The sequence below is a fragment of the Danio rerio genome, chromosome 13 (assembly GCF_052040795.2).
Source record: "Danio rerio strain M-AB ecotype USA chromosome 13, GRCz13ab, whole genome shotgun sequence".
Lineage (NCBI taxonomy): Eukaryota > Metazoa > Chordata > Actinopteri > Cypriniformes > Danionidae > Danio > Danio rerio.
Genome location: NC_141033.1, coordinates 30,590,086 through 30,605,669, shown reverse-complemented (window position 1 = coordinate 30,605,669; position 15,584 = coordinate 30,590,086). Strand labels below are relative to the sequence as shown.

General features: G+C 38.5%; 2 protein-coding genes across 9 annotated transcripts in view; one reads left to right on the top strand and one right to left on the bottom strand.

Moving 5' to 3' along the window:
• The window catches only part of smap1 (small ArfGAP 1), a 216,832-nt gene extending 201,866 nt beyond the window's left edge, over positions 1-14,966 (top strand). For 3 of the 6 annotated variants that reach the window (XM_087278566.1, XM_087278565.1, XM_087278564.1), the window contains 3 exons: positions 2,351-2,576; positions 3,170-3,486; positions 13,790-14,966. In XM_087278566.1, the coding sequence (XP_087134692.1) occupies positions 2,351-2,576; positions 3,170-3,486; positions 13,790-13,924 (678 nt within the window). In that variant the 3' untranslated portion in view covers positions 13,925-14,966. 6 annotated transcript variants of the gene reach the window in all.
• Positions 14,744-15,584, bottom strand: part of b3gat2 (beta-1,3-glucuronyltransferase 2 (glucuronosyltransferase S)) — a 54,149-nt gene continuing 53,308 nt past the window's right edge. Inside the window, exon 3 of one of the 3 annotated variants that reach the window (XM_087277797.1) lies at positions 14,744-15,556. In XM_087277797.1, coding sequence (XP_087133923.1) covers positions 15,531-15,556 — 26 coding nt within the window. In that variant the 3' untranslated portion in view covers positions 14,744-15,530. 3 annotated transcript variants of the gene reach the window in all.

Below are 15,584 nucleotides of genomic sequence, written 5' to 3'. Positions count from 1 at the left end.
TTAAAATGGTGTTTAAAAAAAATTAAAAACTGCTTTTATTCTAGTCAAAATTATTCAAATAAGATTTTCTCCAGAAGAAAAAACATTATCAGACATACTGTGAAAATGTCCTGAATCTGTTAAACATCATTTTGGAAATAGTTAAAAAAGAAAAAGAAAAATCGAATAAGGGGGCTAATAATTCTGACTTCAACTGTATGTTGTTGTTTAGTGATGAGTGGGGTATTAAGAAACCAAATTACTAAGATGTTCATGTGTGAAATTTCCTCAAAGGAATAGTTAGCCCACAAATTAAAATTGCTCCATTATTTACTTGCCCTCCAGCCATCCTTTTCTTCTGTCAGGCAAACATAGTGGAAGTAGTTTTAAAGTTTGTTCTATATAAATGTATTCTAAATGAACTTTCATAAAACTAACCCATACTCTTCCAAGGGTTTAACATAGCATAACGGTTTGATGTTTTTGTAACTCAAATCACTGACTTTCAGCAGCTGCCCGAAAGCATGTTCTTGACAACGTCTTGGCTGACCTCTGACAACGTATGACGTGACTTAAGACTTTTTCATAGCAGCTTTGGCATTTCTGTTTTACAAAAATTACTAATATTTTGTTACAAAACACATCATTCTGCTTAATAAGATATGTGTTAACCACCTGGTGGTGTATGGGTTAATTTTAGGTTGGATTTATGTCCTTTTTTTGGGGAAGTTTCTAAAAGATTAAGCAGTACTTGATTATTACATGACAGCATAGACAAGGCAGGATAACATTACTAAATTATGAAGTAATTTTCATTTTTAGGTGAAATATATTTTTAAGGGAATTTCAGATAAGAGTGTTATTTGATCACACAATGAGTTACAAGTTGGTTGCTGTAATTTCATATGTTGTTATTCAGAAAGCTGTTTTTTTTAAATATAACCAATTTCAACATATCGTAACAATTGAACAGTAGTTTATGGTAATAATTTAATTTTGTTTGCAATACTCTTGTATTACTAAGGCAATCATGCATTGTATCAACATTCCAGAGCTCTATGATCAGCCCCACTGTGGAAAATGAAATCATATTCATGCTGACAGGCCCAGATCCACACAGAATGTAAAGGTTAAGCAAAGAGAACCGTTTAGCTCAATAGTGTAAGAAAGAAAGAAAACTGTTCTAAGCAGACAGCTGCTAAACAAAGAGTGAATAAATATCAGTAGGTATTTGGAGTGTGGAATAAAACCCAGTGTAAGCGAGACTGAAAAAACAGTCCTGCACAGATCTCTAGGCTGTAGGTCTGGGTTTATATGGCAGAGCTTCTGGCTCCAGACTCGGACAGCAGTCCACCTGTTAATGACCTGTGCTTTGGGTCCACAAAGTTGTGATTGCATCCTGTTTTTTGTTCACTCCGACATGAAAAATCTGTCACAATTTCTTTTAAAACTGTATCAATTTCTTTCTTCTGCTGAGCATTAATCGAGATATTTAAAGAGGTTGAGTAAACAAATAGCTCATGGTCCTCTTTTTTTCTCATGTTTTATTTATTGGGAACCAACTACCATTTGGTTGCTTACAGGCAATAAAATATCTTCTTTCATGTTTAGAAAAGTCAAGAAACATATACAAGTTTGTAACAAATGATTACAAACATTTTTATGTTACAAATTCTGATATTTATTCCTACATTTTCTCTATGCTCAGAAACCTTCTAAAACGAGGAAGAAATAACTTTGATCTTTAAAAACACAAATGATTTTTAAAATGAAAATGTATCTATTTATTGTCATTGTTAATGTTTAAATTATATTTAATGAAAACGTTTATTAGCCATAGACGTAACTACACTTTTGTTGGATACAAAAGGAAGCATAAAGCTTAAAATTTTTTCTCTCATTTGCTCAATGAAGTTATCACAACACTGAAACAACTGACAGGTCTCATACTCAAGGCTCATCACATTCAGTTCCAAAATTTGTTTTAAACCGCCAGAGTAGTTGTTGGCCACCAGAGACAGATGCTTAGAGGTGCTGCGGGTGTGTGTACACTCATACACAAACAATGTGCTCACATTTTAGACATGTGAAGTGAAACAATGTGGTGAAGAGCTTAGCATACAGTGTGTAACTGATTTAGGAGTTTACTTAATCAGGTGTTGTACATCATTACTGTTGACTTGGAGAGTACATAATAACATCTTGACATCTGGCAGTTCAAATGGCAGAATATCAGGAAATAATCCATTTAGGTTTATTATTTTAAGACTCAAGGGTACATTGATTTTTCTGATTACTCATATGTTTATTGCTATATCATGCATTTATTGTGTGCATGAGTGTTTAAGTTGTCATCTCCTGTTGTTTGCAGGTCAGTTCCAGTAAGGCAGCTGGCAGCGCTCAGGCCAGCTCTGCCGGAGGGGCTGTGGCAGGTGCTACGGGCACAGGAAGTGCTGCTCCAGCACAGGGAGATCTGGACCTGTTCAGCGAAACCAGCGGGAACAGCAAAGCTGAGGACTCTGCCAAGAAACCTCTCTCCAAGGACTCTATTCTCTCCCTGTATGGCTCCAGCACCGTCCCACAACAGCCTGCACAAGGTACATGCATCCCCCAGAGTCCCAATTTCTTATTCCTCAGAGAAGGACCATTCTGAGCGGGAGAATGCAGATCTATAAATGGAGCTATGCGTCCAGAGTCCATTTCTAATGGTGCATTGGGAGTATGTGCGTGTGTGTGCGTTTGAGAAAGAGAGAAAGCAAGAGAGGTTCTTGAGAAGCACTGCTTTAATGGGGGTATCAATAATTCAAGCACTGCGTGTCTCAGCACTCTGATACTGCTGAACGTGGTTTAAAGCTGCCCGCTTCGCCTGCCCTGCTCTTCAAAGAGGACATTTCCCAAAATCTCACATGCTCCAAATGAAGGCCCTGCCAATTCTCCACCATCAGGACGCTTTAGATGCCCCCCTCTTTCATCCTGCACACCTCTTCTGTCTCAAAGATCCATTTCCTCTGGGCTGGGGGCGAGGAACTGCACACATTAGTGCAGATATTGATTGCTTTCTGCTGTCTGTGATGCTTTGTGTGTCTGTGAGCTCTGTTCTGCTTCTGTTTTTGTCTCTTTGAACTTATTGAACATGTCGTTGTGTTTATATCTGCTTATTTTTGTATCTTTGTGCGTTTCTGCTCCACAGCAACAGCAATGTTCATGGGTCCGTCTCAGATGCAGTTTCCTGCCCAGCCACAAGGGAACTTCCAGGCCTTTCCAGGGATGGGAGGAGCAATGCCGCCCACTACCATGATGGGGGCAGTCATGGGCCAGGGTGGCGCTATGATGGGCCAGAATACGGGCATGATGGTTGGCATGACGATGCCTAATGGTTTCATGGGAAACGCACAGCCAGGGGTGATGGGCTTGGCTCCAGGCATGATGGGACCTCAGGGCATGGTGCCCCCTCAAAACATGTATGCCATGCAGCCAGGTCAGCAAGGACAGTGGAATATGGCACAGGTATGTTTTAAGTGGAATTATGCCTGTCAATGGTGCTTTAAGCAGTTTACTAGATATGAATACTCCTACAGTGATCTGGTAAATAGCCAGCATTTGTAAGAGATTGTGGCCTGCGCTTTAGAAACATACTATGCTTATGTTATAAGCCTGTCCTTTACAGAAAAAAACACATACATTTGACATGGGCAATAGCATGTTAAAATCACATGTGAAAATTGGGACTCTTTTTTTTTGTTTTGTTTACCTTTTGATCTTTTCATATATTTTCTAAATATTTTACATGTAATTTTAACATGATTGCACATCAGTGATGTGCAGTGAGGACCCTCTTTCAGGGTCATATTTACAAATACATATTTACAAATACATGCACTCAATATATTTGCCAACTGCCGATTGTTTCATATATCATATTAGCATTCTTTGTATACACATGGCAGGTACCTATTGGGCCAAGGAAGAATGTAAAATGTATAGCGATTGAATATGCCTCCCAAAAACACCAGGTTGGATGCTACAGACAGCCTGTAACAAGCGACACAGCTTCACGGCGGATGCGTGCTCTCCCTCACACTTACAGTACTCACAAACATACACGCATGTAAATGAAGTCTTGAAATGGCTTGAATTACTTTGAAATTATCTTCTGTACCGTCTTTTGAAGCAATGCCTTTAGCTTAGGCATTGGTCGTCCATTATTTATTCACGCTTTGCTTAAAAAAAGTCAAATTTTGAGAAATGTTTTAGCTGATATCCAAGATTTTTGCAGTTAGTCAGAGCATAACATAAAATAACGGACTCCTATTGAATTTTACTACGTGGAAGAAGAGCCCCCACTGAACAAGAATAACCGTGAGCTCACGCGCACCCTCTTCATTGCAGCAGAGCTACTGCCTGCCTCACCTTATCTTTTCAGTGTGGCTTTATGTTAGATCCTAACACAAATTAAGTGATTGCAGGCTCTTAGCCAGCCTTTTGAAAGGGGTGGTTCTTTTGTTTTTGTTTTTAAAACGTAGACCTTTTTTACAGTTATTCACCTCATTTTCTAATCAATTATGCATTTTAGCTACATTTTAAGAACTAATCTTTGCTGGATCAGCTTGTGGGATGGTGATCATAACCACACTTTTTTGATTAACTGTTTCTTACTACTACAAATTGCTTACCATTATATCTTACTACAAAGTATTTATTTACAAATTTTGAATTGAAATTGTAAACTAATCCTGTTTTATTAATATTGTAATGAGATTAACACTTAAAAAATGGCTAAAGAAATGTTAAAAAAAAACGTATTTTATTCATTACAAATGTATTGTCAATCATTTTAAAAAATAGGAGTCTGGTAAAATTAGTTTTAAAATAAAAACTGTAGCTTATTGGCAAATAAAAAGTCATTTAATTTTCCTCAGTCAGAATTTGGCCACTTAAATAATTAAAAATTAAATTTGTCTCAAAGCCTTCTTCTATCTATAATGTACACAATTTATGATGGCATACTGTCAAAAATGGAGTAAATGAGCTCATATAGGGGTTAAATTCTGAGTGAGGACATCCAACTAAAATGTCTGCAATGTATAAAAACATTTTATTTTAACATTAAATCGCAGCATACATTCATTCAGTAAGTAAAAGTTATGCACTCAACTAAGTGTGCTGGGGATATCGCAATCTGACGCTAGGCAGAGCTCAGTGCTGCCTCAGCTCGCTTCCTACGCTATAACTGAATAGATAATACATAAAAACACAGCGATTTTGATCATAAGTAAGATTGAAATTGCCTTTATAGCACATATCAGTGGAGAAATATTGATTTTATCATTAATATACATCTCATGATGATGGGTGAGGCCTCCTGACCGCACGTTCCTGTTGCACATGTGAAGCTTGTGAGTTTTTTGTTTGTAAAGATCGGCTACATTTCTGCTTTGCTGACAGTACAATAGTTTATTTAATGTTTGATCTTGTTATACATTTTAATATAATATTTGATTATGTAGTTTTAAAAGATAAGTAAAGGATTTTTTTAGTTGATATTATTTTCATCCTTGATGATAAGAAATTTTACTTGTGTGGCAAATCAGCCAAATAGAGTGATTTATGAAAGATCTGGCTGTATTAAAAAAGGTTCAATCACTGGAATAAATTACATTTTAAAAGCAATTCTTTTAATTTGACTAACATTGCATCATATTAGAGTTTTTCACTCTGTATTTTTAATTTTATTGCTTTTTTTATATGAAGTATTATAAAGACCAGGATCTGGATAAACGCAACATTAAATGTACTGTGGTGAAATGAGCCAGCAGTAGCAGATTGGTTCAGTAGCATCATTGTAGATGGCATCTAGTTAGCTACATTGCAAAAAGGAAAGCTGATCATTCTGGCAGCTACAGAAAGCCATTGTGGATTAAGCATTCAGAGAGCTGGCAGGTGTAATCATATCATGAGATAAACAGATGCAAAAAAATGGGGCAGGTGAATAAAGTGAACATGAAAAATGTCATAATTAAATAGCATTGATGACAGTTCCCGAGTCACAAAACCTGAGGTCAAGAACTCCAGCTTAGGTTCGTAATGTTCCTGTGGGGAATGTATTTTTACCCAAGCCTTTCAGAATCTGAGTCATTGATATAAAAGTAGACGTACATCATCGGTGCAGCTCACTGGCTGCACTGGATCAGCATCTGCTTTTTATAGAGAGAACATCTATATCTGAAGCTATTACCATTCATCACATCCCATTCCCACAATGCATCTTCCTTTCATTCAGATCAGATACTTCACATTTCTGAAAGCGTTTTGCGTAGAGAACGAGGTTGTCACTTTCGGTCTCCCTCTGTCACTCTCGGCATATAATCAGAGACTCATAATAAGGGTTTTTAAAATCCTCATCTAATCTGCTGTCACCTCCCATCTGCATGTGGTCCATTATAGACGAGGGCTCGGCGACTCTCACCTCTCAACTTTTATCATCTCCCTGGTGCCCGTGACCCCCTGTGTATGAGGCTGAAAGCGAAGGGAGTCCGAGATTTGAGCCTCCGCGAGGTTAATTACACATCATAAATCAATACAGCAAGCTTTACACTCGCACAGCTTTAATTAAACCCCCCCACACAATGCAAACGTGTGTGTGTGTGTGTGTGTGTGTGTGTGTGTGTGTGTGTGTGTGTGTGTGTGAGTATTTTGAGAGACCGGCTGAGGAAAGGAATGCCTTTGCTCAGTGGTTTTTTGGAGTAAGGGTAATTTGCTGCTCAGTTCCTGGGAGAAGTGTGTTTCTTTGGAGAGGGATATGTTTTTGTTCATTATCCAACATCTTCTCCTTTTTCAAGGAGGTCTGAGGACAGCCCAGTATAGTACTACAAGTACACCATTGTGTTTATTTCTTCAAAAAGCATCAAAGCACCTGCCAGTAACTCTCCAGAAGAGTTTGGGGATATGGCTATTGTGCTCGGCCAGTGGCAGGTCATATGTTTTTGTCCATTACCCAACGTCTTCTCCATTTTCAAGGAGGTCTGAGGACAGCCAATGCACTGGGAGTAGAAGAATGATTAGCTTTGATTATTCACTCCCCTGAATAGCTGAGTACTGTTCTTGGAGTATTTACAAACACACACTCACACACCCACTTGTGCTCTCTCGACACACTTATTTGTCCATGCGTAGGCAGAATTGCGTTGAGGAGGAAGCAGGTGTAATTACGAGATTGGCCAAATTTGTCCTGCTGTGCATTTGAGCACAAAATGAAGTCGAGGTCCACAGTAGATCCTCCAGAGGATTTTGGAAGGAATTTTTTTTCTTCATCTTCTTCGTCTTTTTTTATTCCTCTGACTGTCTCACTAGTCATACACTCCATGGCCTAAAGCGGTTTAGTCACCTTGTGAGACATCAGAGCACTCCAGGAGTTCACAGTGATGGATAACCTCCCTCACTGCCTCAGGAACAGGTTTAGTGCTGTGGAATTAAACACGGAATGGGAGGCCGATGAATTATGTTTGTATTTTAAGGTTTTATGGGGAAAGGCTAGTGCTACAGTTTCTGGATACTTGAAATAGCATTTTTTAAAATCATTTTTGTGGCATATTATTATGTCTTTTATGGCTGTGAGATTCTAAAACTGCCCCATTAGCTTGTTTAAATATTACATTCCCTGTAGTGAATGCAGAAATATTTTAAATCAACATATTTGAACGATTTGTGGTACTCACAGATGTCATGTGTTATCAGAATTGAAGGTTGTGAAACCATGATGCTTTTTTCAAGATTCTGAATAGAGCTTTTGGTTGAAATATGAATCTTAACTAACACTTTTCTCTCTTTGTTTTTGGAAATAGGCTCATTTTACAAGACCCCTGGAGTTACTGTTGAATTTGACCAATTTTTAATCCATTTAGCCAATCTCTTGGTGTGGCGGGAACACAATTAACTTAGCTTAACATAAATCATTGAATCCGATGAGACCAGCATCTTGCTTTAATATCACCAAAGAGTTTTGATAGTATTATCAAAACTACCTTTTAGGGGGCTTTTACACTTGGTTCAATTTAATTGCCTGGTCTGAACCCATGTTCAATTGTGTGTCCCCTTGCCACCTTCTCGGCTGGTTTGGGTTCACATTGTCTTTTTTCCATCTGATTTGAGGTACACTTGCATCATTAAGCAAGAAAGGTATAAACGAAGGTCGGAGCCAGCTCCAAGTGGGTGGGACATGAGCTCCAAGTGGCATTTTGGAGGTCTCCAGGCTGCAGCGATACTTACTTGCATTGAGCTGCTGTTGTGTTTACAGCTGTTGCTAGGTCACTAAAGCCAATGTGCCAAAATGGAAAGACTTATGCACATCGTGATCCTTCTAATTTTACTCAGGGAAGCCATTTCTCATGCAATCGACGTGAGACTCAAAAAATCATCAGTATTCTCATGCCAAAATTCCACTTTCTCACACATGGCACAATAACTGTTCATACCCATACATTTTGGGGACAGGTGAGAAATTCTCGCTCCAAGCTAAAACCAAAAGTTGGCTGCGCTGTTTTTCTGAATCTGTTGGTTTCAGTAACATACAGACAGTGACTTGGGTCTATCTGCTGCAAAAATATTGAAAACGTTCAGAACATAGCAAGATGTCTGCAGAAGTTGTGTTTGGAGGAGACAAGCAGACATTATCACTGTGTTTGCACTGGGTCAGTCCCGCTTGTCACCAAGGTAACATTAAGTGATACACAGACATATGTACACAGACACAAATGAACATTATGAAATCTAAAGTTTGTTGTACAGTTTGAGGCTCACTTCCATTATTTAGTATGATTGCATTCACATCAGAAGTGAATCGGACCAGTGTTCACGCGAACTGTACCTCAGATCACCTCTTTCAGGAGGACTTGGGCATAGTTTGTGGGTGCGCGCCCGAGTTCAGAAGACATCGGCTGTTTCTCAATATGCGTTCTTACATCAATATGTTCCTTGTGTTCTTGTGTAACTTCATCATCAACCACCAAAATGACGTTCCAAAACTCAAGACAGCAAGAAGTTCAGCACAGTATTTTCCCTAGAAGTCCCAGAAGTCATTACTTACTGAATAAGGGAGGTCGGAAACGCAGCATTTTATACTTGTTTTTATTAAATTTCAGAAATATAACTTATTTATCTCAGGAGTTTCCCTAAACGAGACATTGAAAGCACTATAAAAATCTTTATAAAGGCATAAACACATTAAGGGTGTTTATTTGCTGAAATTCGTATTAAAATCAGTTTTATTTGTGTTGTGCAATGTATATTTAAGGTTTTTGTGCAAGTTATATGTATATATTAAAATGGGGAAAAACAGTAAATCGTTGTATAAATGCTGTAGTGTTTAAATAATTTCCCGTTAAAAATACATGAAGGTCATGTGACCATCAGAAAGAAAGCAGCATATAATTTCTCACAGGACGCGTTCTGTGTTCTTGCGGTTTTCTGAGTTCATTTATCCAAGGTAATCTGGCAAGAATGGTCTCTATGAGAATGCAAGTCGGTTCTCTGAGTTCTTGGAAGTGAAATGAAGCCCTTGTTCACACTAGCTAAATGTACCATACTTTGACGTCAAACGAACCTGGGTGCGGACCAAAAATGCAAGCATGAAAGCACCCTTAAATTTTCTGAGTTAGATAATGGCCTAATTCAATTGAATGATTTATGCTAAGCTAAACCAAAAGTGCTATAGCCAGACCCATAGATCGGCTGAATGTATACTAAAAAAGTCAAACTTAGCTGATTAACTATTAAAATTAACCTATTTCTAATTAATACTTGTTTTATCTAATTAATACTAGTTTTCCTGTGACAAATGTTTTTTTCCTGTCAGTTTTGATCATCCTTGCTCAGTCAAAAAAATTCACTCCCTAAATTATGAAGCAGTAGCATTGATAGTCTAAAAAAAACATCAGTCCTAATTTAGCTTACTAAGTATGCCTTACTCTTTATTTATTAAGCAAGCTGTGTTGTTCTGCTGGATCTTTAGTCTTTTAAATGTAAATACGCCTTTTTTTTTTTTGATTGGCTAACCTCTGTGTGCTGACACACTTCAGCGTTTTCACTCAACAGATTAGCCTGAGCTGCTGAATAGTGAATAAGCAGTTAAATAAACATTAGCATAACATTGTATAAACATTATGTAAACACCAACCCTTTAGTTAACTAACAAGGTTGTCTTTGTTTCAGCTACTGTTTTTTTAAAGAGCTGCTGCAGGGGATGAATTTGAGAGACTTCACCAAGACGTTTTTAGCATGCCGATAGTGGATTAGTTGGCTGTTAAACTGTCAAGCAAGGCAAAATCACGTCTCTACAGCCGTCAAATCACCACCTGCGTCACAAATCCACCACATTCAACAATATCTTTCAAGAAAATTACTCTTGAACTTTTTGAACCGATTATGTGCTGTGAACATTGTTCCCGTTGCCTTTTACATTATTCTTCGAACAGACTATTTTGTGTAATAAAAATGGTCATTCATTTTACCCTCCGTACATGCCAGACAACCCACTGACCGGTCAATTATGTAGTTTTTGGTCACTGATTGTCAGCACAGTGTTTCAAACTCTTATTTCATAGATAGAACAGCCCTGTTTTTTCATTATACATGCCTTTTCACAGCTGGACAAAGATTGCCTACATTTACTTCCCAGAATTCAAGTTAATAATGAAAAATAGGGAGCTGCTTATTTGAAACCATTAGTTTCTGCTCTCTCTGCTGGCTATGAGCTGTAGAGACAGCGGTATAAATCAGACAGACATGTCTTATAGGACACCCCACAGCCACAAACCGCACACTACTCGATTCTCTGGTGAAAATGGTAGAGGTGTAGAAATAAAAAGTGTGTGTAGACGAAGAGAAGTAAGACGGGTGAGAAAGTTTAAAGATCAGAAAAGTGTTAACCTGGAAAAAAAAAGGTGAAATAGGAACATTGGAGGGAAAGGCCATTCACGGGTGAAATAGCAGCTCGCATCTTTGGTTTATTGTGTAAAAACGCCACTTTTGTTTTTCATGCTTCTGCCGACACTGCTAAAAGCAAGTGTATTGCTCTTTTTAGTGCCAAAAGCTCTGTTTAAAATCTAGCGATCTTCATTGAGAGCATCCTGAAAGCGAAGTAAACTTGCAAGTAAACAATTTGAAGTTGTATGCACTCCAATTATAGTGGATTTTATTTTTTATTTCAGAATAGTTTTATGTTTGCATTTTAGCCAACTACAGCTGCAGTAATTGAAGCATTCAATTGCAGAGTACAAACAATATTAACCCTTTATACTGTAGGCCACATTTAAGTACTTGTATAAATGATGTTAAGATGCATGGTTCTTCATCTGCTTAAGCCTTAACTTATATTAATGTATTGTTATTATTTAATATTGAATTATTGTTCAATATTAAGATTATTTTAATTTCCCAGTTTTTTATGTGTTGTGTAAGAGTTTAGCATACATGGCATTGTTAGCGTATGATTCATTTACTTTGATTCAGCTAGGATGCTTTTAATTGATTTAAAGTAAAAGGATGTTTCTAATGTTACAAAATATTAGTACTGTCGCCTCACAGCAAAAAGGTCACTGAGTCCCGGCTGTGCCAGTTGGCCTTTCAATGTGGAGTTTGCATGTTCTCCCTGTGTTTGCATGGGCTCGAGTTCCCCCCGCAGTCCGGAGACATGTGGTACAGGTGAATTGAATAAACTAAATTGGCCATAGTGAATGTGTGCGAATGAGTGTGTTTGGAATATTCCCAGTACTAGATTGCTGCTGAAACGGCATTCGCTGTGTAAAACATAAGCTAGATAAGTTGGCGGTTCATTCCTCTGTAGCAAGCCCTGACAAATAAACGGACTAAGCTGAAGGAAAATTAATGAATGAATAAATGAATATAGAAAATGCCTGAATGGTTGCTTCACAGCAGGAAGGTCTCCGGTTCTGTGCAGAGTTTGCATGTTCTGCACATCATATTCATGTTTGTGTGGGTTTCCACTAGGTCCTCTAGTATATACATTCAGTATAGTAAAGTAAAAACTATTAACTAACAAACTAATAAACTTTCAACCTTTTCCATACCTTGTCTGCAAAATTATAATTTATTAGTTTCCTTGTCTGCTTTACTGAGCTTGCTGTTTGCAAAGGATATCAATCATTTTGGTTTACAATTTGGTTAAAGGGTGTCACGGTGGCACAGTGTGTAGCATGATTGCCTCACAGCAAGAAGGTCAATGGTTCGAGCCTTGGCTGGCTCAGTTGGCGTTTCTGTGTGAAGTCTGCATGTTCTCCCCATGTATGCGTGGGTTTCCTCTGGGTGCTCCGGTTTCCCCCACAAGTCCAAAGACATGTGGTATAGGTGAATTGGTGAGGCTAAATTGTCCGTAGTGCATGTGTGTGAATGAATGAGTGTGTATGGATCTTTCCCAGTGATGGGTTGCAGCTGGCAGGGCATCCGCTGCGTAAAACATATGCTGGATAAGTTGGTGGTTCATTCTGTTGTGGCGACCCCAGATTAATAAAGGGACTAAGCTAAAAAGAAATTGAATGAATGAATTTGGATGAATTCTTTTTCATAGAGAACCTTAAAGTGATACTTCACACAAAATTGAATATTCTGCCATAATTTACTCACTTTTCACTTACTGTTTCTTCTGTTGAAGAATAGTTTCTGAAAAATGCTGGTAGCTGACATCCATTAACTTCCATAGTAATTTTTTTTTCCAGCAATCAGCTTTCTTTAAAATATTTTCTTTTGTGTTCGACAGAAGTATTTCATGAAGGTTGAACTCCAGATGAGGGAGAATAAATTGGGCCATTTCCATTTTTGGGCAAACTATCCCTTAAGGGTGCACTTTTGACCAATGAGGGCAGCTGTATAAGACCCTCTTTTAAAATGCTGCGTTGTGAAAACATTTTGTTTTAGAACAAAGCAAACAATCTACATGTTTAACCTCCAGGGGTCGAAGACTGCGTATACGCGATTTGAGGCGTCTTCTCCTGATAATGCTTAAAAAAAGCTTAAATTACACTTTCAGATTTGATCGTACAGATAAGATCAATACATCAATCGAATCTGTTTGGTGTCTTCTTTTTTGTGTACACTCACAATAACAACAAAAGTGTGTGATTTTGCAAAATTAGAAAAACATACAGTGTAGGCATTCTTTCTTTTCTATCTCCACGAACTGTTTAGAAACGCATCAGCAAAATGCACTGAAACTCCGCGAAAACAAAACACACAGACATGAGACATGTATCTTTAGAAAGCTTGAAGTGTCTACTTTTAAATGCAAAATTATTGTTTGATAAAATAATCAGTATGAAACCAACACAATGTCTAGTTGCTCAGTCTGATCTCATTAGTTTTAATGTGACCATGCCCACAAGTCCACGCGCTGCTTGAATAAAGTAATACATGATAGAGAGACATACCTGCATAAAGCTTGGAAGGTGAACTTTCCGACACATTTTAAAAACAATACATGAGAGAGCATGCTAGGAAGGTTGTTTCATTTTTATTCCCAGGTTAAATTGAAATTATGACCCATTTATCCTTGTGTTGTTTAATGTCACTTCTTGCTTGTTCGTTTGTGAGAAGTAGTTTGGACAAAGTTGTCGGTGATTCTCCTAATTTAGGGTCACGCAGTCGCTGATCCATCTTGCAATGTAAACAAAGCAGCGACGGAACGCTAGCCCAGATAGTCATGACACACAACTACTTTGAAAATCATGCAGTCTGAACTCTGGATTGACGGTCTTGTTTTACACTTCTCTTCCTTCTCTTTCAACTCTTTTGTGTCTTTCAGATTAACCAACAGATGTCTGGAATGAACCTGAACGGTTCTGGTGCTCCTATGGCATTTGGGCAGCCCGGTGCCCCTATGGGCGGCTGGGTGGCTCCCCCCTCCGGTCAGACCCTCAGCACCCAGCTCTGGAAGTAAACCAATGAGGGACGATGGAGGACAAGAGGCACTACATCCTTCCATCTCTCCTCTCCTCCACCACCACAACCGGCACCCAGAGTTTTATTCATGTACTGTCAAATTTTCTCCCCCTTTCTCTTTCCAACCATTACTACTCTGGAGAGCATCGATTCAACCTGCCCTCTGTGTATTGATCAAGTGAGTGAGAGTACAGTGTGCAAGAGACTGGCAGCTTTGACCATCTTATTTGCAATTATAATTTTTTTTCTCTTCTATTATTATATATATAAATATAAATATATTTTTGGGGGGTTCAAAACACATATCAGCTACAAGAAAGCTGCTGGACCAATTATACAGGCTTCTAATATATCTTTACCAAATCAATAGTGAGTCATAGTATTTAAAAGACAAGAGGTATGGCTATCATATTTGTGACTTTCCCCTTCCTTCTCCTAACTTGTGTAGCCCGACGTCCTACAACCCCCGTAGCAAATATTGTATAGACCCATGTAATGTATGTAATCATATGATAGACAAACCCCTCTCAGCCCCTTCTCTCCGGCCACTCAGCCCACCGCATCTGTGTAGCTCCATGAGAAACTCCATCTTTACTGTGATGTTTTAATGTGTGCGTTACAGAGAAGCACAGTGAGTGAAAGACAAATAAACCTGGACGACTGTACAGCTGCGATGGCTTTTGGGGGTCAAAAGAAAGGGTCGTTGGTTTTACCCGAACAAAAGCGCGCAGTCAAACACGTCAGTCCCGCCGCTGTAGCAGAGCTTCTATCCTCTCAGACAGGGTCTCTCTGCTGTGCAATAATTTCAACATCCCCACCGTGTCATCCAGGTTTATTTCTATAATGTGTTTACATTTTTTCTGGTGCCTAGTACAGAGACAGAATATTGTTATTTCCGTGCATTAAACAGTGAATAGCCATGAACTATTGTGTGATCATTTTGTCTAAAGACGCATTTATTGTAAAGTTATCTTTTTCTTTTTTTCCTTTTTTTGCTTTTAAAGAGGGTCGTTTGGAATAAAGACAGTTGTAATGCAAAAGTTCTGTCCCTGTAATGGTGTGTCACGCTTTGGATGTTATGTTTATCCACTATTTCTTTTTATTGTTATTTATTTATTCATTTTTTGTAGGCAGTTAGTTTTATTTTCAGCACCACACAGGCTCACTTTACATTATTCAAGCAGCCAGTCCTTTTCCTCCGTGTTCAGAGACATTAATCTGATTCTCCAAGCATCCACAAAATAGTCTGTTGACCTCCACATTTGGAATAATATCAAGTTTTTCTCATACAGTTTTCATTTATCCATGCTTTCGCCTCTACTAAGTTACAGGTAATCCAGTGTGACGCCGCAGTGTGAAGCTCCAGCAGATACAGTGCATGTCAGTAGAGAGTTCATTCCAGCAACCCGAGACAGCTTGGCATGTGTCCTTTACGCCACAGCAGGTATCCTAAAGTTCAGAGGTTGCCATCGTTTTTTTTTTGGAAAGTGCTATTGATGGCGGGCCTCCGTCCAGTGTTGAATGACTAGTGCAGTGTCGATTACTAGACTTCTATAAACACTGAATCCTGTTGCCGCTTTGGTTCATTACCCAGGTTGACCTTCTCAGTGCGGGTATGCCAGACCAGGACCTGAAAGAAACCAACGGGAATCAGTTTT